A 26211-nucleotide genomic window follows, 5' to 3' on the forward strand; every position below is an offset into this window, starting at 1 on the left:
CAGGTTGTGCATTTCTAAGAATTTGTCCATTTCTTTCAGGTTGTCCATTTTATTGGCATAGAGTTTCTTGTAGTAATCTCTCATGATCTTTTGTATTTCTGCAGTGTCAGTTGTTACTTCTCCTTTTTCATTTCTAATTCTATTGATTTGAGTCTTCTCCCTTTTTTTCTTGATGAGTCTGGCTAACGGTTTATCAATTTTGTTTAGCTTCTCAAAGAACCAGCTTTTAGTTTTATTGATCTTTGCTATCGTTTCCTTCATTTCCTTTTCATTTATTTCTGATCTGATTTTTATGATTTCTTTCCTTCTGTTAACTTTGGGGTTTTCTTGTTCTTCTTTCTCTAATTGCTTTAGGTGCAAGGTTAGGTTGTTTATTCAAGATGTTTCCTGTTTCTTAAAGTAGGATTGTATTGCTATAAACTTCCCTCTTAGAACTGCTTTTGCTGCATCCCATAGGTTTTGGGTCATCGTGTCTCCATTGTCATTTGTTTCTAGGTATTTTTTGATTTCCTCTTTGATTTCTTCAGTGATCACTTCGTTATTAAATAGTGTATTGTTTAGCCTCCATGTGTTTGTATTTTTTACAGATCTTTTCCTGTAATTGATATCTAGTCTCATAGCGTTGTGGTCGGAAAAGGTACTTGATACAATTTCAGTTTTCTTAAATTTACCATGGCTTGATTTGTGACCCAAGATATGATCTATCCTGGAGAATGTTCCATGAGCACTTGAGAAAAATGTGTATTCAGTTGTTTTTGGATGGAATGTCCTATAAATATCAATGAAGTCTATCTTGTTTAATGTATCATTTAAAGCTTGGGTTTCCTTATTTATTTTCATTTTGGATGATCTGTCCATGGGTGAAAGTGGAGTGTTTAAGTCCCCTACTACAAATGTGTTACTGTCGATTTCCCCTTTTATGGCTGTTAGTATTTGCCTTATGTATTGAGGTGCTCCTATGTTGGGTGCATAAATATTTACAATTGTTATATCTTCTTCTTGGATCGATCCCTTGATCATTATGTAGTGTCCTTCTTTGTCTCTTCTAATAGTCTTTATTTTAAAGCCTATTTTGTCTGATATGAGAATTGCTACTCCAGCTTTCTTTTGGTTTCCATTTGCATGGAATATCTTTTTCCATCACCTCACTTTCAGTCTGTATGTTTCTCTAGGTCTGAAGTGGGTCTCAGGTAGACAGCATATATATGGGTCTTGTTTTTGTATCCATTCAGCCAGTCTGTGTCGTTTGGTGGGAGCATTTAATCCATGTACTTTTAAGGTAATTATCGATATGTATGTTCCTGTGATCATCTTCTTAATTGTTTTGGGTTTGTTTTTGTAGGTCTTTTCCTTCTCTTGTGTTTCTTGCCTAGAGAAGGTCCTTTAGCATTTGTTGTAAAGCTGGTTTGGTGGTGCTGAACTCTCTCAGCTTTTGCTTGTCTGTGAAGGTTTTAATTTCTCCATCAAATCTGAATGAGATCCTTGCTGGGTAGAGTAATCTTGGTTGTAGGTTTTTCTGCTTCATCACTTTAAATATGTCCTGCCAGTCCCTTCTGGCTTGCAGAGTTTCTGCTGAAAGATCAGCTGTTAACCTTATGGGGATTCCCTTGTGTGTTATTTATTGTTTTTCCCTTGCTGTTGTTTATATGTTTTCTTTGTATTTAATTTTTGACAGTTTGATTAATGTGTCTTGGTGTGCTTCTCCTTGGATTTATCCTTTATGGGACTCTCTGTGCTTCCTGGACTTGATTAACTATTTCCTTTGCCATATTAGGGAAGTTTTCAACTATAATCTCTTCAAATATTTTCTCAGTCCCTTTCTTTTTCTCTTCTTCTTCTGGAACCCCTATAATTCGAATGTTGGCGCATTTAATGTTGTCCCAGAGGTCTCTGCGACTGTCCTGAGTTCTTGTCATTCTTTTATCTTTATTCTGCTCTGCAGTAGTTATTTCCACTATTTTATCTTCCAGGTCACTTATCTGTTCTTCTGCCTCAGTTATTCTGCTATTGATCCCTTCTAGAGTATTTTTAATTTCATTTATTGTGTTGTTCATTGTTGCTTGCTTCATCTTTAGTTCTTCCAGGTCCTTGTTAAATGTTTCTTGCATTTTCTCTATTTTATTTCCAGGATTTTGGATCATCTTTACTATCATTATTCTGAATCCTTTTTCAGGTAGACTACCAATTTTCTCTTCATTTGTTCGGTCTGGTGGGTTTTTATCTTGCTCCTTCAACTGCTGTGTGTTTTTCTGTCTTCTCATTTTGCTTATCTTACTGTGTTTGGGGTCTCCTTTTTGCAGGCTGCAGATTCGTAGTTCCCGTTGTTTGTGGTGTCTGTCCCCAGTGGCTAAAGTTGGTTCACTGGGTTGTGTAGGCTTCCTGGTGCAGGGGACTAGTGCCTTTGTTCTGGTGGATGAGGCTGGATCTTGTCTTTCTGGTGGGCAGGTCCACGTCTGGTGGTGTGCTTTGGGGTGTCTGTGGACTTATTATTATTTTAGGCAGCCTCTCTGCTAATGGGTGGGGTTGTGTTTCTGTCTTGCTAGTTGTTTGGCATAGGGCGTCCAGCACTGTAGCTTGCTGGTTGTTGAGTGAAGCTGGGTGTTGGTGTTGAGATGGAGATCTCTGGGACATTTTCGCCGTTTGACATTATGTGGAGCTGGGAGGTCTCTTGTGGGCCAGTGTCCTGAAGTTGGCTGTCACACCTCAGAGGCACAGCACTGACTACTGGCTGCAGTACCAAGAGCCTTTCATCCACACAGCTCAGAATAAAAGGGGGAAAAAGTAGAAGGAAAGAGGATAAAAGAAAATAAAGTAAGATAAAATAGTTATTAAAATAAAAAATAATTATTAAGAAAAAAAATTTTTTTAAAAAGTAAAAAAAAAAAACGGACGGATAGAACCGTAGGACAAATGGTGAAAGCAAAGCTATACAGACAAAATCTCACACAGAAGCATACACATACACACAAAAAGAGGAAAAGGGGAAAAGAAAAAATAATAAATCTTGCTCTCAGAGTCCACCTCCTCAATTTGGGATGATTCGTTGTCTATTCAGGTATTCCAGAGATGCAGGGTACATCAAGTTGATTGTGGAGATTTAATCCGCTGCTCCTGAGGCTGCTGGGAGAGATTTCCCTTTCTCTTCTTTGTTCGCACAGCTCCCGGGGTTCAGCTTTGGATTTGGCCCCGCCTCTGTGTGTAGGTCGCCTGAGGGCGTCTGTTCTTCGCTCAGATGAACGGGGTTAAAGGAGCCGCTGATTCGGGGGGCTCTGGCTCACTCAGGCCGGGGGGAGGGAGGGGTACGGAGTGCGGGGCGAGCCTGAGGAGGCAGAGGCCGGCATGACGTTGCACCAGCCTGAGGCGCACCGTGCGTTCTCCCGGGGAAGTTGTCCCTGGATCCTGGGCCCCTGGCAGTGGCGGGCTGCACAGGCTCCCCGGAAGGGAGGTGTGGATAGTGACCTGTGCTCGCACACAGGGTTCTTGGTGGCAGCAGCAGCAGCCTTAGCGTCTCATGCCCGTCTCTGGGGTCCGCAATGTTAGCCGCGGCTCGCGCCTGTCTCTGGAGCTCCTTTAAGCAGCGCTCTTAATCCCCTCTCCTCGCGTACCAGGAAACAAAGAGGGAAGAAAAAGTCTCTTGCCTCTTTGGCAGCTCCATACTTTTCCCCTTACTCTGTCCCGGCTAGCCGTGGTGCACTAACTCCCTGCAGGCTGTGTTCACGCCGCCAACCCCAGTCCTCTCCCTGTGCTCCAACCGAAGCCCGAGCCTCAGCTCCCAGCCCCGCCCGCCCCAGTGGGTGAGCAGACAAGCGTCTCGGGCTGGTGAGTGCTGATCGGCACCGATCCTCTGTGCGGGAATCTCTCTGCTTTCCTTTCCGCACCCCTGTTATTGTGCTGTCCTCCGTGGCTCCGAAGCTTCCCCCGTCCGACACCCACAGTGTCCGCCCACGAAGGGGCTTCCTAGTGTGTGGAAACCTTTCCTCCTTCACAGCTCCCTCCCACTGGTGCAGGTCCCGTCCCTATTCTTTTGTCTGTGTTTATTCTTTTCTCTTTTGACCCACCCAGGTACGTGGGGAGTTTCTTGCCTTTTGGGAGGTCTGAGGTCTTCTGCCAGCGTTCAGTAGGTGTTCTGTAGGAGTTGTTACACGTGTAGATGTATTCCTGATGTATCTGTGGGGAGGAAGGTGATCTCTGCGTCTTACTCTTACGCCATCTTCCCTGACTTCTCCAGACCAAAGGTTTTAATAAGGAAAGTGCAACAGTAAATATTAATAAAAAGAAAAATCCACCAAGAAGATATCATAATCATGAGCTTGTATACAACTTCAAATTAAGAAAGCAAAAACAATAATAATGAATTACATGTCTATAATCATATTAAGAGATTTTAATACAGTTCTGTCCAAAACTGGTAAATCAAGCAGATAAAAATTAGGTTGTAGAAGATTGTAAATACCTTGAACAACCTTTCTACTAAAAATAGAAATGCTGGATAAATTTTTTTTTAATATTTTTTTAAATGTAGAGTTGAACTGATAAGAAAGAAAGGAAGCCTAGGGCCAAAAGTGAAGCAGGAATGCAAAGAAGTAAACACGTACTCAGCTGGCTTTTTACCCTGAAGGCATCTGCCAAATGCCTGTGACTCTTGAGTTTCTGTTTTGACAGGTGTGAGGAGTACAAAGGACAGGAGAGTTAATTCTACGTCCAGTTCAAGGTGAGGAGTCTAATAGAAAACTCTGCATAAGGCTGGGGACTGCAAAGGGCTACAATTTCAGCATAAAGGTGATCTAGAAATAAACCACCTTGTTCATCTAGACTGTGGCATTGGGTAGAGGGATGTCAGAAAATCTCTGAATTTCTAACCACAAGCCAGCCTTCATGCAGCCTTCACACTGTGATATGGTCCAAAACCCTCCAGCCAGCAATTTTAAACTGGATCCAGCTTGGCAGGGCTGCCAAGAGAAACGCAAATCTTCTCTGAAGGAGCAAATTAAGTATTATAAAGAAGTCAGTTCTTCCCAAATTAATCTATGAATTTAGTGCAGTTTTAATCAAAATCCCAACAGAATGTTTTTTTTTTTTCTTAACTTGATTTAAAAGTTCATATTGAACAGCAAAGTGGCAAGAATGTCTGAGAAAAGTTTGAGGAAGACTGAGATTGTAGGAGTACTCACCCCTCCAGATATCAGACGTTGTCTTAGGACAGAGATAGATTAAGTGACCTATGGAATGGAATAGAACTTCCAGAAACAGACCCATGCATATATGAAAATTTTATATATGACAGCAGGGGCATTATAAACCAGTGGGGGAAAATGGAAAAGAGAATTTGTTATATGTATGAAAAAAGAAAATGAAATTAGATTTCTATCTCATACCATAACTAAAAATAACTGCCAGTTAAAGACGTAATTATGAAAGCAAACCTTTTTAGAAGAAATATAGAATATTTATGTTCTAAGTACGAGAAAGGATTCTTTTTAAGACACAAAAAGTATAAACCATTGAGGATTGATAAATTCAACTGCATTAAAATTTAAAACTTCATTATAACCAAAGACATAACAGTGTGAGAAGGTAAGCTATAAGCTGGTGCGAGAAGATATTTTCAATGTACATAGCCAAAAAAAGGATTAGTGGGCTTCCCTGGTGGCGCAGTGGTTGAGAGTCCGCCTGCCGATGCAGGGTAGACGGGTTCGTGCCCCGTTCCGGGAAGGTCCCACATGCCGCGGAGTGGCTGGGCCCGTGAGCCATGGCCGCTGAGCCTGCGCGTCCAGAGCCTGTGCTCCCCAACGGGAGGGGCCACAGCAGTGAGAGGCCCGCGTACCGCAAAAAAAAAAAGGGATTAGTATCCAGAATATATGAAACAATTACCTTAGAGCAAAATAGGCAGAGACTCGCATAAGAGAAAATAAAATGAGCAATAAATATGGAAAGATTTTCAAGCTTACTAGTTATGGAAATGCAAATAAAAATAACAATGAAGACATATCAAATATTGACAAAGATGCTGAGAAATAGAAAACTCTTAGACATTATTGATGGAATATAAATTGGTAAAATTATTTTGAGCAATTTAGCAATATCTGGTAAAATTGAAGATCGATTGTTTAAAAGAAATTAAAGCACATGTGAACAAGGAAATGTGTAAAGAAGGTTCATTACAGCATCGTTAGTAATAGAAGTTGAAAACAAATCTCCATCAAGAGGAAGATAAGGGACTTCCCTGGCGGTCCAGTGGTTAAGACTTCGCCTTCCAAGGCAGGGGGTGCAGGTTCAATCCCTGGTCGGGGGGCTAAGATCCCACATGCCTCGTGGCCAAAAAAACAAAACATAAAAGGAAGATAAATGAATTGTATACTCATACGATGGAATACTATACGTCAGTTAAAATAAATGAACTAGAAGCATCAGCATCTGAGATATATCAGAAATAAAAGGTCGAGCCAGAAAAGCAAATTGTAAAATGAGCTGTACAGTGTGATACCATTTATATAAAGTTTAAAAATAAACTTGATGAAGGCATGTATTTGTTTGTTCTCTGCTCTATCCCCAGCACCTAGAACTGTGCCACATAGTGGGTGCTCATTAAATATTTACAGAATAAGTTGAATGCAAAACCAAACTGTAAATTACTTATGGATACATACTTATGAATTCATAGTATTAAAAACTTGCAAGGGGAGTGACAGACAACAAATTTTGGATAGTGGTTCCCTCTGGAGAGGGAGGGAGGGGAATGGGATTGGGGAGGGATATACAGGGGTCTTCAATTGGGTTTGTAATGTTCAAAAAAATCTGAAATATAACCAAATGTTAAAATTTGATAAAGCTGGGTGGTGGGTATCACAGATGTTTGTTATATTCTTCATAATTTTCTTTATGTTTCTAATATTTTACAATTTTAAAATTTCTTACCTCAAAAAGAAAAGACATGTCAAGTTGTTTGCCCCTACTCAAAATGACCTCTGACTAATTTGCTATTAGAATTTGTGTTCTTTTTCAATGTCAGTTCTCATTTGATGCTATCAATGTGCCTGTCCTAGAACCCCACACCTACAAATTTGAATTTGCTTCTTATCTGTTTGTTAGAAAAACAGATTTTGAAGCTATTTAGAAGTACATATCACTTAAGTGTTTTGAGTAAGGATCTGAAAGGTCCTCTGGCATGAGCTTAATTGTGTATTACTTATTAATTTTTTGAGTGCTTACCATGTGCCAAACCTTTTGTGAAGCACTTTTGATACATTATATTGTTTAATCCTCACAGTATCCTGATGTGAGACAGATATTGTACTCATTTTAAGGAATGAAGAAACTGCAACTCAGATAAAGAGATTTCCCCGGGGTCTTTTTATAGGAAGTGGTAGAGCTGGAATTCATACTCAGTTCCATTAGACCACCTCACTGTACTGTTCAGAGATATGGACATGCATTTCCTGGTTTGGTTCTAGATAGTCATTTTCCACATACTTAATAATGTCTTCTAGTTCATTTCTTAGTTTTGAGGTTTGCTTATATTGTAAAATAAAAATATTGATAGTTTTGGAGAGTATTTTCTGTTGCTTCATATGAAAGTAAGGGAAAAAATATGTAATTTAAATTCTTTTTTTTTTTTTTTTTTTTTTTGTGGTACACGGGCCTCTCACTGCTGTGGCCTCTTCCGTTAAGGAGCACAGGCTCCGGACGCTCAGGCCCAGCGGGCATGGCTCACGGGCCCAGCTGCTCCGCGGCACGCGGGATCCTCCTGGTCCAGGGCACAAACCCGTGTCCCCTGCATCGGCAGGCGGATTCTCAACCACTGCGCCACCAGGGAAGCCCCTGTAATTTAAATTCTTAAGCCCAATATACAGCCTTACTTCTCATTCATGAAGGTTTAAGAGTTTAAGAGTCCATTTAATAATCAAGGTCCCCCAGTTATGAGGTTAGAGGGGGAACTGAGGTTATCCTAAGAATATTTACTTAGTGATATGGCAGTTAAAATATTAGTACCCATTTAAATATTCCAGGATCTGCTTTTCCCTCCCACTGTCTTTGTTGGTCTTTTCCTGATTGTTATATTTCAAACAATATAATGTAGGTTCAGTGCTTATCATGGGGAACATGAAATTTCTGATCTTGCAAAGGATGTAAAATTTTGCAAGGCCTTGAGAGTGATGTTAGAGGACTGGTCAAAATCATTGGCAAATGAGGATCTGATAGAGTGAGACTAGTTATCAATTAGAGAAAAGAGAACGACAGAAATGATGACATGATAGAAACTTCAAAGAATTATGTGAATATCCCACAGGACTAAGGAAAGGCCTTTGGGAAAATTGATAAAGACCTTGAATGTTATACAGAAATGGCCCTCTTTTTATTATAGTACAAAATTCAGATATGAAGTAAGGATGTCATATTCTGCTTCATAATTTCATTGGAAAGATTATGCAAAAAACCCAAACATTTAATTTATTCTTGTTCTAAGAATTTGCATGTAGTTAAATAAATTTTAAAAGGCCTTTTTTGATGATTTTTAGTTGGTTTTTTAAAAAATATACAACACTTCCTTTCCCTTGTACAATGAAATGTTGGTATCTGTTTTAAGAAAATTCAATTTCAGTTGCTGTTATCCTTTACCAATCATCCTCTGATAATGAAGACCTCAATTTATCCAGAGCTGTCACATATTGGAGTTTAATGGAGACATATGGAAAAGTTCTGTAATTCAGAAACTCATAGATTTCAATGTGTGTGGAGTGTCTCTTGTTTATTAGAGACCATGTAGTTAAAAATACTTTATAATTATTAACTTATTAGGTAGATTAAGTTTTAATTTGAGAGGATTGGGCCAGATCTCCAAGACTTATCTACCACTTTACACTTTCCGTGTCTACTTACTTTGGGATAAGAATTGTTGAGGGTGCTTTAACTGGTCTCCTAGTCTACATTCTTAATTTTCTATAATTTATCTACTCTCTTTACCAATGATTCTCCAGTACCAAAATTTTTAACAGGTAATACTTTGAGGGAAAAATGAGAAAACTAAAGTCTAAGTATTGAATTTTTCATTAAAGTAAACTTATTCAATTAAAAATTATTAACTTTTGTTCCATGATTTTCTGCATACTGATATTAAAATATCCATGCAACAATAGTAATTTTTCTCAGTGGCCTTACTGACAAAAATTTTTAAACCAATCCCTCTATTTTATTTTTTATGAATATAGTTTTGGAACCTAGCCAGCTCAGAGATCCTTCTGAAAGTCTTAACCAATCATGTCACTTTCTTGCTTAAAACCCTTCAAGGTGGACCACTGCGGCGTACAGCAATATAATCCCACTGGGGTTTTGAATCCATATGTGCATTATTTTCTGTATGAAATAAAATAGCTTAGTGTTTTTTTCCCTAAATTTTTCAAATATATAAAGATGCTTCTATGATGATGATCAATTTATTTTAAAAGTCTGACTTGACTTTCCAGTAGCCTTTGTTATTTTGTATTTTTTTAAATCGTATAATTCCTGTCAAGTGTGGAAGTCATTGAAATATTTTTACTTTTAAAAGCCTCATCAGTAAAGGTAAAACTATAAGGAGAAAAATGGATTTGACAATATAATAATTAAATTTTTGATATGGTAAGAAAACATGTGAACCACGTTTAAAGATAGAAATATATGGAAAACATATTCAACATACTGTATTTGAAAAACTGAAGAATATTAGTAATATTTTGTAACTCAATAATAAAACTAATATTGCAAGAGGAAAATCAGCAAGGAACATGAATAGCAATTCCCCAAAGAAATATAATCTTCCAATTAATATGAAAAAAGTTCAACTTTACTAAAAATAAGTTTCAACCTAAAACAAGATGATATTTTTTTCCTAGCACTTAGCACAGGTATTAAAAAAATACCTCTGTGGGAAGGGTTTGGAGAAGCAGACACTCTCATAACCGCTGGTAGAACTAGATATTGGTATGTTCTTTTGAGGACAATTTGTCTATATGTATCAAAAGCCTTACCTTTTAAAAAAAAAATCCCTTTTTACTTAACAATACATTTTTCTGGAAATGTATTTAGAAAAATAACTAGGAATGTGATTAATATTTGGCTGTTAGCATATTCATCATTGTGTTTTTTTTTTTTTTTAATTTTTATTTATTTATTTATTTGTGGTATGCGGGCCTCTCACCGCTGTGGCCTCTCCCGCTGCGGAGCACAGGCTCCGGACGCGCAGGCTCAGCGGCCACGGCCCACGGGCCCAGCCGCTCCGCGGCACGTGGGATCCTCCCGGACCGGGGCACGAACCCGCGTCCCCCGCATCAGCAGGCGGACTCTCAACCACTGCGCCACCAGGGAAGCCCCATCATTGTGTTTTGAATAGTAATAAATTGGCAGCAATCTAAACATCCAAAAATTGCAAATTAGTTTAAAATAGAAAAGATTATGGTTCACTCATACGGTGAATGCTATTCAGCCATTAAGAATTATTTTGTCAATAAATCTTTAATGACATGGCAAAATAGTTATGAAATAATATTAGTCTTGAAATACATGAATTAGGCTAAATATCAATTACAGTCATTATTTTTGGTGTAGGTTTTTTTCCATTTAAAAAAATATTTTCAATGGGCATGTATTTATAATTAAGAAATAGTTATTGGGAATCACTATAGAATAATACCATGATGTATTCTCTACTTGTCTCTACTTTTCCACACACAGCACTTTTAACTGCTGTTGCCTCTCAAGAGTACACTATCCCTGTACACACCTTTGTAACTTTGCTTACCCCTTGGCCACTTAGGGTGTTCCTGCTCATTTTTTTTAAGTCAGTTCAAATGACACCACCATGAAACCTGTCCTAAACATCCTCTTTTCTTTGCTTACTCCCCACACATGTATTTTGTATAACTATGTATTTCTAATGTCTTCTCCATTAGGCAGTGAACTTCTGTCTTATTCATTTATTTAATAAATATTCGTGAGTGGGACTGTGTGTGTTGGGTACTGCAGATCTAATCATGAATTATGCAGACAGGTTTCCCCTGCCTTCAAGGAGTTTATAGCCTTGTAAATTTATTCCTTACACTGTAACATTAAGTATTACCATAGAACTGTAGAGTGCTTTGGGAAGTTAGAAGATCGGTAAATCTGGCCCAGGCTGGATAGAGAGAGAAGCCTTCCTGGAAGGGATGATAGCTGGCTATTAAAAAGAAAGCAAGTGTTATCCAGGTCAAGAGGTAGGGAGGATGTGGTTTCAGGTAGCAGAAACAGCCTGTACAAAAGCCTGGGATTTTAAAATCGTGTTAGCTTCAGGAAGGCCATTATGCTGTTGTGGATATTGAGATTGATTTCTGAGACAAAATAATTTTATATAATTCTAAATAATAATAATTCAAAATAACTATATATATATATATATATATAAGAAATTCCAGAATTCATTTCTTCTGCGAGAGATTAGTTATATATAAAAGAATATGTTAGAGAAGGCATCCTAATGTTGAATTGAGCAGAAATTAAAATGTGATAGGTAGGTTATTTTTTAAGTGTTTATATAAAATATATTCTCACTAAGGATTGAGAAATTAGTGTAAAATAATTAAAAATCTGAATTATAGAGTATTTTAATTGTCTACTTTGTTTTTATAGAAGTATAGTTGATTTACAATGTTGTGTTATTTTCTGATATACAGCAAAGTGATTCAGTTATATATATATTTTTTTCATATTCTCTCATTATGGTTTATTACAACATATTGAATATAGTCCCCTGTGCTATACAGTAGGACCTTGTTGTTTATCTATTTTCTATATAGTAGTTTGTTTCTGCTAATCCCAAACTCCTAGTTTATGCACCCCCCCTTTCCCCTTTTGTAACCATAAGTTTGTTTTCTAGGGCTGTGAGTCTGTTTCTGTTTTATAAATAAGTTCATTTGTATCATCTTTTAGATTCCACATGTAAGTGATATCATACCATATTTGTCTTTCTCTGTCTTATTTCACTTAGTATGATAATCTCTAGGTCCATCCAGGTTATTGCAAATGGCATTATTTCATTCTTTTTTATGGCTGAGTAGTATTCCTTTGTACATATATATCACGTCTTCTTTATCTGTTCATCCGTCCTTGGACATTTAGGTTGCTTCCATGTCTTGGCTATTTTAATAGTGCTGCAATGAACATTGGGGTACATGTCTTTTTTTGAATTAGAGTTTCCTGACATATTCCCAGGAGTGGGATTGCTGGATCGTATGGCAATTCTATTTTTAGTTTTTTAAGGAACCTCCATACTGTTTTCCATAGTGGATGTACCAATTTACATTCCCACCAACAGTGTAGGAGGGTTCCCTTTTCTCCACATCCTCTCCAGCATTAATTATTTGTACACTTTTTTTTTTTTTTTTTGCGGTACGCGGGCCTCTCACTGCTGTGGCCTCTCCCGCCGCAGAGCACAGGATCCGGATGCAGGCCCAGCGGCCATGGCTCACGGCACCAGCCGCTCCGCGGCATGCAGGGTCCTCCCGGACCGGGGCACGAACCCGCGTCCCCTGCATTGGCAGGCGGACTCTCAACCACTGCGCCACCAGGGAAGCCCTTATTTGTACACTTTTTAATGATGGCCATTTTGTAAGGTGATACCTCATCGTAGTTTTGATTTGCATTTCTCTAATAATTAGCAATGTTGAACATCTTTTCATGTGCCTATTGGCCATCTGTATGTCTTCTCTGGAGAAATGCCTATTTAGGTCTTCTGCCCATTTTTTGATTGGGTTGTTTGTTTTTTTGTTATTGAGTTGTACAAGCTGTTTGTATATTTTGGAAATTAAGCCCTTGGAGGTCACATCGTTTGCAAGTATTTTCTCCCAGTCCATAGGTTGTCTTTTCATTTGGTTTATGGTTTCCTTTGCTGTGCAAAAGCTTATAAGTTTGATTAGGTCCCATTTATGTAGTTTTGCTTTTATTTCTATTGCCTTGGAAAACTGTTAATTATCTATTTTGTAATCTTGACTGGTCCAATAAAATGTTGCTAAGTGAGATTATTTGGGGAATGCTTTTGAATTAATAGATAAAAAATGATGGTATGTTTTCTCTTTTTTTTACTGAATGAAAGATTTTTTAAAGTTCTGTAGTGCTTTACAATTTTCAAAAGTTTCACACAGATGATTTCATATAATCCCATAATAACCCCATTTTTTTTTCCCCTCCTACCCCTCTCCTGCCCCTCCCTGCTTCCCTCTCCCCACTGGTAACCACTTGTTTATTCTCTGTATCTGTGTCTGCCTTTTTAAAAATTTTATTCACTAGTTTGTTGTATTTTTTAGATTCTACATATAAGTGATATCATATAGTATTTGTCTTTCTCTTATTTCACTTAGTATAATGCCCTCTAAGTCCATCCATGTTGCTGCAAATGGCAAAGTTTCATTCCTTTTTATGGCTGAGTAGTATTCGATTGTATATATATAACACATCTTCTTTATCCATTCATCTGTTGATGGACACGTAGGTTGATTTCATACTATGGCAATTGTAAATAATGCTGCTATAAACATTGGAGTGCATGTATCTTTTTGAATTAGTGTTTTTGTTTTTTTTCAGATATATACCCAGGAGTGGAATTGCTGGGTCATATGGTAGTTCTATTTTTAGCTTCTGAGAAACCTCTATACTGTTTTCCACAGTGCCTGTACCCATTTACATTTCCACCAGCAGTGTATGAGGGTTCCTTTTTCTCCCCATACCCACCAACATTTGATATTTGTGTTCTTTTTGATGATAGCCATTCTGACAGGTGTGAGGTGATACCTCATTGTGGTTTTTTAATCTTTTCATGTGCCTTTTGGCCATCTGCATTTTCTCTTTGGAAAAATTAAAAATTAAAAGATGGGTTGTTAGTATTTTTTGATGTTGAGTTGTATAAGCTGTTTATATATTTTGGATATTGACCTTTTATCAGCTGTATCATTTGCAGTATCTTCTCCCATTCAGTAGGTTGTCTTTTCAAACTATTTTGCCAATAGATTCCTTTGCTGTAAAAAAGCTTTTAAGTTTGTTAAAAAATCTTATTAATTTATTAATGTAGTTTACAAACTAATTTATGCATAGCCATAAAATTATTTTGAAATATATATAATCACTAAGTAACAACAGCTTCCCACCCTAAGTCTTTTTTTTAATTTAAAAAATTTATTTTATATTGGCGTATAGTTGATTTACAGTGTTTTGTTAGTTTCAGGTGTACAGCAAAGTGATTTAGTTTTATATATATATATATATATATATATATATATATATTCTTTTTCAGAGTCTTTTCCCATGTAGTTATTACAGAGTACTGAGTAGATTTCCCTGTGCTATAGAGTAGCACAGGGACCTTGTTTGTTTGTTTTTTAAATTAATTAATTTATTTTTTGGCTGTGTTGGGTCTTCGTTGCTGCGTGTGGGCTTTCTCTAGTTGTGGCAAGAGGGGGCTGCTCTTCGTTGTGGTGCATGGGCTTCTTATTGAGCTGACTTCTTTTGTTGCGGAGCACAGGCTCTAGGTGCACGGGCTTCAGTAGTTGTGGCATGTGGGCTCAGTAGTTGTGGCTCACAGGCTCTAGAGCACAGGCTCAGTAGTTGTGGCGCACGGGCTTAGTTGTTCCGCAGCATGTGGGATCTTCCTGGACCAGGGCTCGAATGTGTGTCCTCTGCATTGGCAGGCAGATTCTTAACCACTGTGCCACCAGGGAAGCCCTACTTTTATTTTTTAATTTTTTAAAATTTATTTATCTATTTATTTGGCTGCGCCACACAGCTTTCGGGATCTTAGTTCCCAGACCAGGGATTGAATCTGGGCCCTCGGCAGTGAAAGCACAGAGTCCTAACCACTGGACTGCCAGGGAAGTCCCTGTGGGGAATTTTTAAATTACTGATTCAATTTCATTGCTGGTAATTGATCTGTTCATATTTTCTACTTCTTCCTGGTTCAGTCTTGGGAAACTCTACCTTTTTAAGAATTTTTCCATTTCTTCTTGGTTGTCCTAGAAGTGAGATTATTTGGGGAATGGCTTTGAATTAATAGATTAAAAATTATGGCACTTTAGTAGCAATTTTTATATGTAAATGTATTCTAAAGAGAAATGTACTCTAAATAGATAGAGATGTTATTGGTAGCAGAGTAAATATTTCTCATAATTTTGAACACTTTATGCTTAACATGTTTCACTTGCAATTAAGTATTCAAAATCTCCTTTGTCTCCTATTAAATTGTCTCTCACCATTTGTGTTTCCTATACAGATTCTAAAATTCATTTTCTCTAGCAGTGTTCTCTAAACACCCACCCCTATTTCTAGTTTTGAGTAAAAATCAATAATGTAAAACAGATAAAATTGCAACATGGCCCTCACTAAATCATAGTATCCTTCTCTGTGGTTATGTGAATTACACTTACTATTTATTATATATTAGAATCACTGGGTTTATACAGTGAGTTTGTAGTCCTTTTTTGATTTGTTTTCTTGATTCCTAATACAGAGACTGCTTCTCAGTTTTTCTTTAATAAGAGATTAAATGAACTAGTTTTTCTTTTCTGCTTTGTAGATTTCTTGATAACCGGCTGTTTGCTACCTGCTCTGATGACACTACAATAGCACTATGGGATCTGAGAAAACTGAACAGCAAAGTATGCACTTTACATGGTCACACTAGCTGGGTGAAGAACATCGAATATGATACTAATACAAGACTCTTAGTAACGTCAGGATTTGATGGAAATGTCATTATTTGGGACACCAACAGGTTTGTGAATAGGAGGTCATGTTAGGATTATGAACAACAAAAAAGTTTTTAAGATGGTAAACAAATTCAGTGTTCTGTCTTAGCTCTCATATCTCTTTAGGAGAAAGAAACTGGCTTTGGGAAAAAACAATCAGAAAGTGATTCCATCTTGTTCCTTGCACTTAGTCACATATTGTGACTAAAAAACTTGGAGAAAATTATGTGGAAAGGAGACCAAGTAATATAGTTAATGATGAAAACTGGTTTATAAGATGAGTTTCCTGAATTTAAGGAAAAGTATTTTTGTTATTATTTCCTTTGTGGAACTGAAATGTTTTTCGCTCTTTGGTCCTTCAATTCTAAATCTATTTTGTAATTTTTGCACTTTGTTTTCATGCATTAAAAGAGTGGTTTCTCAGTTGGAGTGGTACTGATCCTTAGGGGAATGTTTGGAAATAATGTGTAGTGCAGTTTTAGTTGTCACTACAGGAGAAGAGAGGAGGATTTCTACTGGCATTTAGTGAGCAGGGATCAGAGTTTCTAAACATTCTGCAGTGCATGGGACAGTTTGCACAGGGGACCAGTCATCCCATCTAAAATGTCACTAATGCCTGTGTTGTGAAACACTTCTGTAGAATATCTCCTTATAGAGAATTGAAAGAGTTGAAGTTTGGGAAATAATTATAATATTCCTGTTGCTAGCTTTGGTAAAATGACAATACAGTAATATACACCAGGAATGTTTCTGAAATATTCTTTTTAGAGCTCATATGTAAAACTAGGGGGATATTCTTAAAGATTTCTAGTTATTCATATTGTTTGAGCAAAGCATAGAGCTACTGATTATCTTTAAACTAAGACAAGCGTGTCTGTTTAAATTTAGGACTAATTAATTATTTTTTAGTTTAGAAATAAAATTTGAATAGGAATATAAATAACTTCCAAATTAGTAGAAGGATAAAAGCTAAAAAATACAATCAATCCAATAGAGGCAGAGAAGAAGAGGGGAAAATCATTTTTTAAAAAAAAAACAGGCAAATTAGGAAGCACAAGAATATGATAGGCAGATAATGGAATATCAACAATTAGAATAAGTATATATGGACTAATGTAACCAGTTATTAGATAGTACTAGATGGATTAAAAAAACAGAAACAAACTCTATGTATGTTCTTCATAAGTAGTATACCTAAAACATACAAACACAGAAAGTTTGAAAGTAAAATGATGGGAAAAAATAAAAGATAAATACAAATCAAAGAAAAATAGTTATATCTACATTAATAGCAGACAAAATAGAGTTTAAGGCATATAGCATTATTAGTGATTTTAAAAAGGTACTATATTAGAAGGTTTATTTCACTAGAACATAAAAATTCTTATCTTGTGTGTACCTAATAACATAGCCTCAAACCATAAAAAGCAAAAACAGACAAGAAAAAAGTGAGAATCTCCATCTCAGTGGAAAATATTAACATCATTCTCTCATTTACTAATAGATAAAATAGACCAAAAAACTAGTAAGTCTATAGAATATTTTAATAATATTAATAAGCTTGATTTAGTAGGCATATGTAGAATTCTGCTCCCAAATAGTGAATACATCCTCTAAAGCAAAGTTTGAACATGTACAAAAATTGAGCATGTTCTGGACTACGAAGTAAGTCTCAACCAATATCAAAGAATTGTTATCACACAAACCATTTTCCCTGATCCCAGTACAGTTTAATGAACAACAGGTAAATAAAAATTCCCAGGTTTGGAGACTTATAAACTTACTTCCTAAATAATTAATGGATCAAAGAAAAAAATCGTAGTGAAATCAGGAGATAGACTAAAAATTAATGAACTAATTAAACATCTTACTCAAAAAGTCTGAAAAAGATAAAAAAGGGTAAACCTGATGAAAGTAGATGTATGGAAATGATAAATATCTTTTTTTAAAAAAGCAGAAATTAATGAAATAGAAAATGAAATACAATAAAGATTTTTTAAAAGCCTGCTCTTCTCTGATAAGATACATTAAGGAAAAAAGAGGACACAATCTCAGCAATTAGAAAGAAGACAATAAAAAATATAGAGTAAGATCACCTTTTGCCAATATACTTGAAAACTTTGATGAAATAGTTTACACAAAAAATACACCTGTGCAAAACTGATCAAGGAAGAAATAGAAAACCTGAAATAGACTTATTACCAGGACTGATATTTAACCATTATGCACTGGTTCAGCTGAAAAGGTTGTTAAAAGATTGAACTTCTTCCATACTAATTGATAAATAGTCACTGTCATGAATCATCCCCACGTGTCATATCCTGGCACCTTCTGGGTACCGTGGCACCTCTTCTAGAGATACTTTCCTCAAGATCTCTCCCTATGATCTAGTAGCTGAAGCCCCCCTTACATAGCAGAGTAATCGCAGGATCCAGTTCCAGCACTGCCACCTGCATCAGCTCTGGCTAGTTTTCATGCAGGGCTGTCACTTCTGCCTTAGCTATTAGAGAAATGAAAAAATCAATTAAAACCTATCTACTGGGACTTCCCTGGTGGTCCACACTCCCATGCAGGGGGCCTGAGTTCGATCCCTGGTTGGGGAACTAGATCCCACATATGTGTGGCAACTAAGAAGTCCGCATGCTGCAACTAAGACCCAGCACAGCCTAAATAAATAAATAATAATAATAAAAGATTTTTTTAAAAAAAGAAAGAAAAGAACCCGCATGCTGCAATGAAGATCCTGCACACAGCAACGACGACCCGGCGCCACCAAATAAGTAAATAAATATTTAAAAAAAAAATACCTATCTACTAATAAAACAGCAGCCTGTCAATTTTACAGGTGACTTCTACCAAATATTACAAGAAACAGAACATTCCAATCTTATTAAACTGTTCAGAGTCCAGAAAAATGGAATTCTTACCTCAGGTATGACCTTGATACACAAACTCAAAATGAAAGGTCAGTCTGTACTATGGATGTAGATGCGAATATTCTAAAAAAGGGAAATTGGATCCTGTAAGATATTAATCAAAATATCATGACCGGGCTTCCCTGGTGGCACAGTGGTTGAGAGTTTGCCTGCCGATGCAGGGGACACGGGTTCGAGCCCTGGTCTGGGAGGGATCCCACATGCCGCGGAGTAAATGGGCCTGTGAGCCACAACTACTGAGCCTGCGCGTCTGGAGCCTGTGCTCCACAACGAGAGGCCGCGATAGTGAGAGGCCCGCGCACCACGATGAAGAGTGGCCCCCGCTCGCTGTAACTGGAGAAAGCCCTCACACAGAAACGAAGACCCAACACAGCCAAAAATAAATAAATAAATTAATTAATTAATTTAAAAAAATATATCATGACCAAGTTGGGTTTATTCTAGAAATGAAAAGATTTATCAATAGAAATTCTATTAGTATAATTTATCACACCAGGTTAAATAGAAAAATCCATATGATTGTTTCAACTGAAGAATAAAATTCAACATTTGTTCATAATTAAAAACAAAAGAAGGGACATCATTACCAACTTTATAAAAAAAAATAAAAGTATTACAAAGGAATACAATGAAAAACTCTATGGCAACAAATCAGACAACTTACATAAACAAATACCTACAGAATCATAAATTACTTAAACTGACTCCAGAGCAAACAGAAAGTCTATAGACCTACTGACCTACATAGCAAGTAAAGAAATTGAATTGGTTTAAAATTGAATTTTAGGGCTTCCCTGGTGGCGCAGTGGTTGAGAGTCCGCCTGCCGATGCAGGGGACACGGGTTCGTGCCCCGGTCCGGGAGGATCCCACATGCCGCGGAGCGGCTGGGCCTGTGAGCCATGGCCGCTGAGCCTGCGCGTCCGGAGCCTGTGCTCCGCAATGGGAGAAGCCACAACAGTGAGAGGCCCGCGTACCGCAAAAAAAAAAAAAAAATTGAATTTTAAAATCTTCCCACAATGAAAAGCTCAGGTCCAAAACGCTTCACTGGTGAATTTTACCAAACATTTACAGAATAAATAATATTAATCCTTCACAAACTCTTACAGTAAATAGAGGAGGGGAGAGCACTTCCCAACTCATTTTATGAGGCTAGTATTAATCTGATACCAAACCAGACAAACATCATTAAGAATAGAAAACTACAGACCAATATCCCTCTCCCAAAAATTTGATAAAAGTCCTCAACAAAATATTAGCAAATCAAACCTAGCAAGATATATAAAGGATTATATGTCACAACCAAGTGGAATTTATTCCAGGAATATAGATAGGGTTGGTTTAACATCTAAAAATCAATGTAATACATCACATTAATAAAGGTCAAAGCCCATATATATGATCATCTCAATAAAGTCAGAAAAAGCACTTGACAAAATCCAACACCCATTTGTGATAAAACTAGGAATAATAGGGAACTTTCTCAACCTGATAAAGGACAGCTATGAAAAACCTACAGCTAAAATCATACCTAATGTTGAAAGACTAAATACATTCCCCCTAAGACTGGGAACAAGGCAAGGATGTCTGCTCTCACCACTTTTATACAACACTGTATTGGAAGTACAACTGCACTGGAAGTACAGACAAGAAAAATAACAGGCATGTAGATTGGAAAGAAGTAAAACTATCTTCATATGTAGAAGATATGATTTTATATATCAAAAATCTTGGGGCTTCCCTGGTGGCGCAGTGGTTGAGAGTCCGCCTGCCGATGCAGGGGACACGGGTTCGTGCCCCGGTCCGGGAAGATCTCACATGCCGCGGAGCGGCTAGGCCCGTGAGCCGTGGCTGCTGAGCCTGCGCGTCCGGAGCCTGTGCTCTGCAACGGGAGAGGCCACAACAGTGAGAGGCCCGCGTACCCCAAAAAAAAAAAAAAAAAAAAAAAAAAATCTTGAATTCACAAAACTACTAGAACTAATAAGTTCAGCAAGGTCATAAGATATACTAGATTAATATATAAAAATCAATTGTATTTCTATTCATAAGCAATGAACAGTCCAAAAATGAAGAAAAAATTCCACTAATAGCATTAAAAAACAATAAAATACCTAGGAATGAATTTAACAAAAGAAGTACAAGATTTGTACGCTGAAAACTAAAACGTTGCTGTAAGAAATGTAAGAAGATATAAACGAATGGAGGGAGCATTCCATGCTCATGGATTGGAAGACTCAATATCATTAAGATGGCAATTCTCTCCAAATTAATCTATGGATTCAAGGCAATCCCTATCAGAATTCCAGCTGCCTTTTTTTTGGACAAATTGGAAGACTCACACTTCCTGATTTCAGAAATTTCTACAAAGCCATAGTAATCAAGAGAGTGTGGTACTGGCATAGGATAGACGTCTAATATAAATTAAGGGAACAGAATTGAGTCCAGAAATCAACCCTTATATTTATGATCAGCTGATTTTCAATAAAGGTACTAAAGTAATTCAGTAGTTCAGGAAAGGATAGTCTGTTCAACAAATGAAAGTGAAAAGAAAAACTACAGGATGGGATATGATATTTGTAAATCACATCTGCTAAAGGATTTGTGTCCAGAATAGATAAAGAATTCTTCTAACTCACTTATATGTATTCAGATAACCCAATTTAAAAATGGGCGAGATACTGACATAGACATTTCACCAAGGGTGATACACAAATGATTAATAAGCACCTGAAAAGATGTTTGACATCATTAGTCTTAAGGGAAATGCAAATTAAAACCAAAATGAGATACCACTTCACATCTAATAAGATGGCTTTAACAAAAAAGACAGCAACAAATATTGGCAAGAATATGGAGAAACTGGAACTTCATATATTGCTGGTAGGAATATAAAATGGTACAGCCATTTTAGAAAACAGTTTGACAGCTTCTTAAAATGTTAAACACAGAGTTGCCATATGACCCAGCAATTCCACTTCTAGATATCTACCCAAGAGAAATGAATATATATGTCCACACAAAGAATGCTTATAATAGTGTTATTCATAATAGCAAAAAAATAGAACCAATCTAAATACTTATCAACTGGTAAAAGGATGAACAAGATGTGGTATATCGATACGATAGAATACTATGTGGTACTGAGAAGGAACAAAGTACTATTACGTGCTACAATATGGCTGAACCTCAAAAAAGTTAAGTGAAAAAGCCAAACCAAAAGACAACTTATTGTATGATTCTATTTATATGAAATGTCAGCAATAGGCAGGAAGTAGATTAGTGGTTATCTGTGGCTGGGAGTAGGAAAGGGAATGACTGCTAATGGGCAAGAGTGATTTTTTAGAGTGATGAAAATGTTCTAAAATTGGATTGTATTGATGACTAGATAGAAGGAAACTGATCAAAAGTAGGCACTAAAAACCTATAGCACATTTTTAAATGGTGAAACTTTAGACATTTTCTCTATAAAATCAGGAAGGAGAACATGCTTGCTATTACTACTGCTGTTCACTATTGTTTTGGGTTGGAGGGAGGCAGGGTCCTAGTTGGTGCAGTAAAAAAAACAAGGATTGGAATATATTAGGATTGGAAAGGAAAAAATGAAACAATATCATTCTCAGATGATACGATTATCTGTATCAGGGGCTGGCAAACTTTCTATAAAGGACTGTGTAATAAATATTTTAGGCTTTGTGTGTTATATTTTCTCTGAGCAGCCATAGACAATGCATGAATGGGTATGGCTATGTTCCAACAAACTTTTTATATAAAAACAGGCAGTATCCAGATTTTGCCCATAGGCCACAGTTTTTAGACACCTAGGGTCTATATAGAAAACTCTAGAAATTCTACTGACAGATTACCAGAATTAATTAGCATTAACTAAGGTTGTTAGATATAAGATCAAAATGTAAAAATCAGTAGTGTTCCTATATATCACTACAAACAATTTAAATTTTTTTTAAGTACATAGTTTTTAGTAATTAAAAAATTTAGTTGGGGACTCCCCTGGTGGTCCAGTGGTTAAGACTCCATGACTCCACTGCAGGGGGCACAGGTTCGATCCCTGGTGGGGGAACTAAGATCATGCATGCCGTGTGGCACAGCCAAATAAAATAAATAAGTAAATAAATAAAATAAATAGATAAATAAATAAATGTTCTTAAAAAAATTTAGTTGGTACACAGGAATAAATTGCAACAGAAGATCTGTATAACTATTATGGAGAAAACTAAAATTTCATTTAAGTTATTGTAAGACCTAAATAGAATCTATGGATGAAAAGATTCCTCTAAAATTAAATATAAGCAAATTTTAAAATGAAGGGTATAAACTCATAAGATGGGGAAATAGGAAAGGAAGGAATGACAATAAAGTTTTAAAATCTGGAAGGCAGGAAGATGAGTGGCAACTGACTCAGCAACTCACTTAAACTTACTTACTAGTAAGTACAAGAAAGCTGAATCCTAAACTGGCAGTGGGAAAAAGTTAAGAACTTAAGAATATTTATACAAAATCCTCAAAAATCACAGTAACTGGCAACTCTCGGTATTCTGTAACAGAAAGGGTAGCTAAAATAAGGATTCAAATGAAAGATATTTAAGAACTTATATCTCCTCCCTTAATCCATACTGATGGGCTATTTACCTCCTCGCATTTCAGCAGGAATTTTGAATTTTATTCTCTAAAGAGGTAAAATAGAGAATATCTGTATTAAAGGATGCCAAGACACAGTTGAAGGCTTGGGTACCTTACCAAAATCAGGGGGATTAAGTGAACATATGCACACTGAATATTGAATTTAGAGATCCTCACAAGTTCTTTCCGTTAATGAACTAAAGGTACTGACATTAGGAGTTCCTCAAAAAATGGCTTCACCCTATTTAGTGAAGCTCAAGCCTACCCTTGCACTCAGAGTTCCCAGTCAGGTTTTTAGTTCCCCACTCTTAATTATGAGCAGACAGCCAAACATAATCAGACATTTGACAAAAGTTTCTATGAAAAGACTCACACAAATGGGGAGATATCTTGGAAAAAGTAGAGACTACATAGGGAGAAGAAAACTTAAAATTTTAAAAACCTATAAATATCCTCAGAGAGATAAGAAAAGTTATTGCATGCTTGAAGCACTGTATGCTGACTGAAGGATGCTACAGCAAAGAGGAACAGAGGGGACTTTTAAAGTACTGGTATTGTTCTACCTCTTAACATGGGTGATGAATAACAGCTGTTCATTTTTCTTTAAACTCTACATATGTCTTATTTATGTACTTTTCTGTAGGGATGACAAAGTTCACAGTTTTAAAAATAGTTAATAAAATGGGGACTAAAAAACATAGGCAAGGAATAAAAATCTATTCAAAAGGTCATACAGATTTGAAATAGAGCCAAATAGAACTTAAAGAAGTAAGGAAATAGAACTATTGAAGTCTATAAAAACAAGTAGCAGACACAGCTTAAAAAACAGGTTAAGAAAGATATTGAAAAACCAAGATGGCAACAGATGCAAATGAGGAGATAGAAAACATGAAAGAGCAGTTATTAGACAAGGAGAGTCAAATGGGAATGTTTCAGATATCTATCTAGAGCTCCAAAAGAATAGAGAAAATAGGTGAGAGGCAATATTGGAATAATGATGGAAAATTTTCCAGAATATATAAACAATATGAATCTTAAGATTTAGAAAGTCAAATGAATCCCAATGAAGATATATGAAAAGAAATCCAAATTTACACGTCATAGTGAAACTGCAATACTCCAAAACAACGAGAAGATCAACCAAAGGAAAAAAAATTATCCAAAGTAACAATTCGACTGATAGTAGACTTAAAAATAGCAACAATAGAAGGCAGAACTCACTGGAATATTATCCTCAATATTCAGAAAGAAATAACTATCAACCTAAAGTTATAGACTCAGCTAAACCTTTAATCAAAGAGTGAAATAAAGATTTTCAGAACTATAAAAAGTGAGAGTTTATCTCAACAAAATTTTATTTAATATACTTCAGAAAGAATAATCTTTAAAAAAAAGTTAGAGATGGAAGAAGGAATGGTGAGCAAAAATTTTTCGTATGTATAAGTCTGAGTGTACATCAAGTGTAAATTCTAGTTTGAAGGGCAAAAATATGACTATCACTGAATGCTTATATTTATGGTAACTCTAGGTTTTGTTGGTTTGATTTCTTTTGTAGGTGTACAGAAGATGGGTGTCCACATAAGAAATTCTTTCACACACGTTTTCTCATGAGAATGAGATTAACACCAGATTGTTCCAAAATGTTGATCTCAACGTCCTCTGGATATCTCTTGATTTTGCATGATCTTGACTTAACCAAGTCTTTAGAAGTAGGCAGCTATCCCATTCTGAGAGCAAGAAGAACAACATCAAGTTCAGGTAAGCTTTCCTTTTTTGATTAAAGAAAGTTTTTTCTAAGTAATCTCAGACATGGGGATGGTATATGTTTCTATTCTGAGAATGACAGCAGAAAGAAGGGAAGAAAGTTAAAAGATATTCTTTGGAAAGCTCAGTAAGGAAGTATAATGATCTACATGTATCTCTGACATAGTTTTAATTTGTGCCTCTGTCTCACAAATGATATAGGAAGAATAACTTCTAACTCTAAAAAAAATTTTTTTAGCCCTCTGCTAGCCAGAAAGTCTTCATCAGTATTTGTAGATCACCATTATCTCAAAAATTAGTGATGGCCCAAATTACTGTCAATCTTTTTTAAGTTTTTCTGGAACCCAGCAGAGCTGTTAAGTTATAGTCAATATAGAGTTTTAATTTTAAGTCTGTATTGCATCCTAGACTTTCAGATGTCCAGACACAGGTAGTTGGTGCCATCTTATCTCATGACCTATAAACATCCTCTTGCTAAAGCCCTGTTCCTTTTCCTGTTGCCAATTCCATTGGACTTAAACAAAATGGGGTCTCAGGAAAACTCTGTACTACATTACATGATAGAGACTATATTATATCTACCTTTAGGAAGAAGAGGGCTGATATAGGAACATACTCATTAGTTATAATATTGTGTTTATGAACAAGAACTCAGAAAAAAAATACTTAAGCATTTGGAAAATATAACGTTCATAAATTGTTGTTTAAAATCAACTTCAAATGGTTGGAATCTTTCTCTATGCACAGGGCCACTTCTGAAGACTCCTTTGGGAATGTGCAGGGCTCATTGTATTGCAGTTGCCTAATTTCACTGCTAAAAGTAGAAATTTAAGTTTTACCAACTTATTTGCAAGCAAGGGATTTCATTAATATGCAAGTACAGTCCTTTTCATTTCAAATTTTTAGGTTAAACATTAATAATCAACTTTAGCTTAGTGAGCTTAGTGAGAAGTAGTGATTTAGAAGGTCTAAATTGGCATGTTTTGCTTAAAAACCAGGAAGGTTTTCTGTCTTCTAAAGGTAATTCTGATACTTAATACCATCCAAAGAAATTAGATTAATAAGAAGTCCCCACAGAAATGTGCGGCCACAAGAAAAGTGTGAAATAGAGACTGCTATTTGGAGTGATACGTCA

General features: G+C 36.4%; 1 protein-coding gene across 6 annotated transcripts in view; it reads left to right on the forward strand.

Annotated features, from left to right (window-relative positions):
* Positions 1–26211, forward strand: part of DCAF10 (DDB1 and CUL4 associated factor 10) — a 56804-nt gene that overhangs the window by 22057 nt on the left and 8536 nt on the right. For 5 of the 6 annotated variants that reach the window (XM_073806307.1, XM_019948943.3, XM_073806309.1 and 2 more), the window contains 2 exons: positions 15569–15766; positions 24868–25070. In XM_073806307.1, coding sequence (XP_073662408.1) covers positions 15569–15766; positions 24868–25070 — 401 coding nt within the window. The remainder of the gene's footprint in view (positions 1–15568; positions 15767–24867; positions 25071–26211) is intronic. The other variant, XM_033858295.2, reaches the window with a different exon arrangement.

Source organism: Tursiops truncatus, chromosome 6 (genome assembly GCF_011762595.2).
Source record: "Tursiops truncatus isolate mTurTru1 chromosome 6, mTurTru1.mat.Y, whole genome shotgun sequence".
NCBI classification, from domain to species: domain Eukaryota; kingdom Metazoa; phylum Chordata; class Mammalia; order Artiodactyla; family Delphinidae; genus Tursiops; species Tursiops truncatus.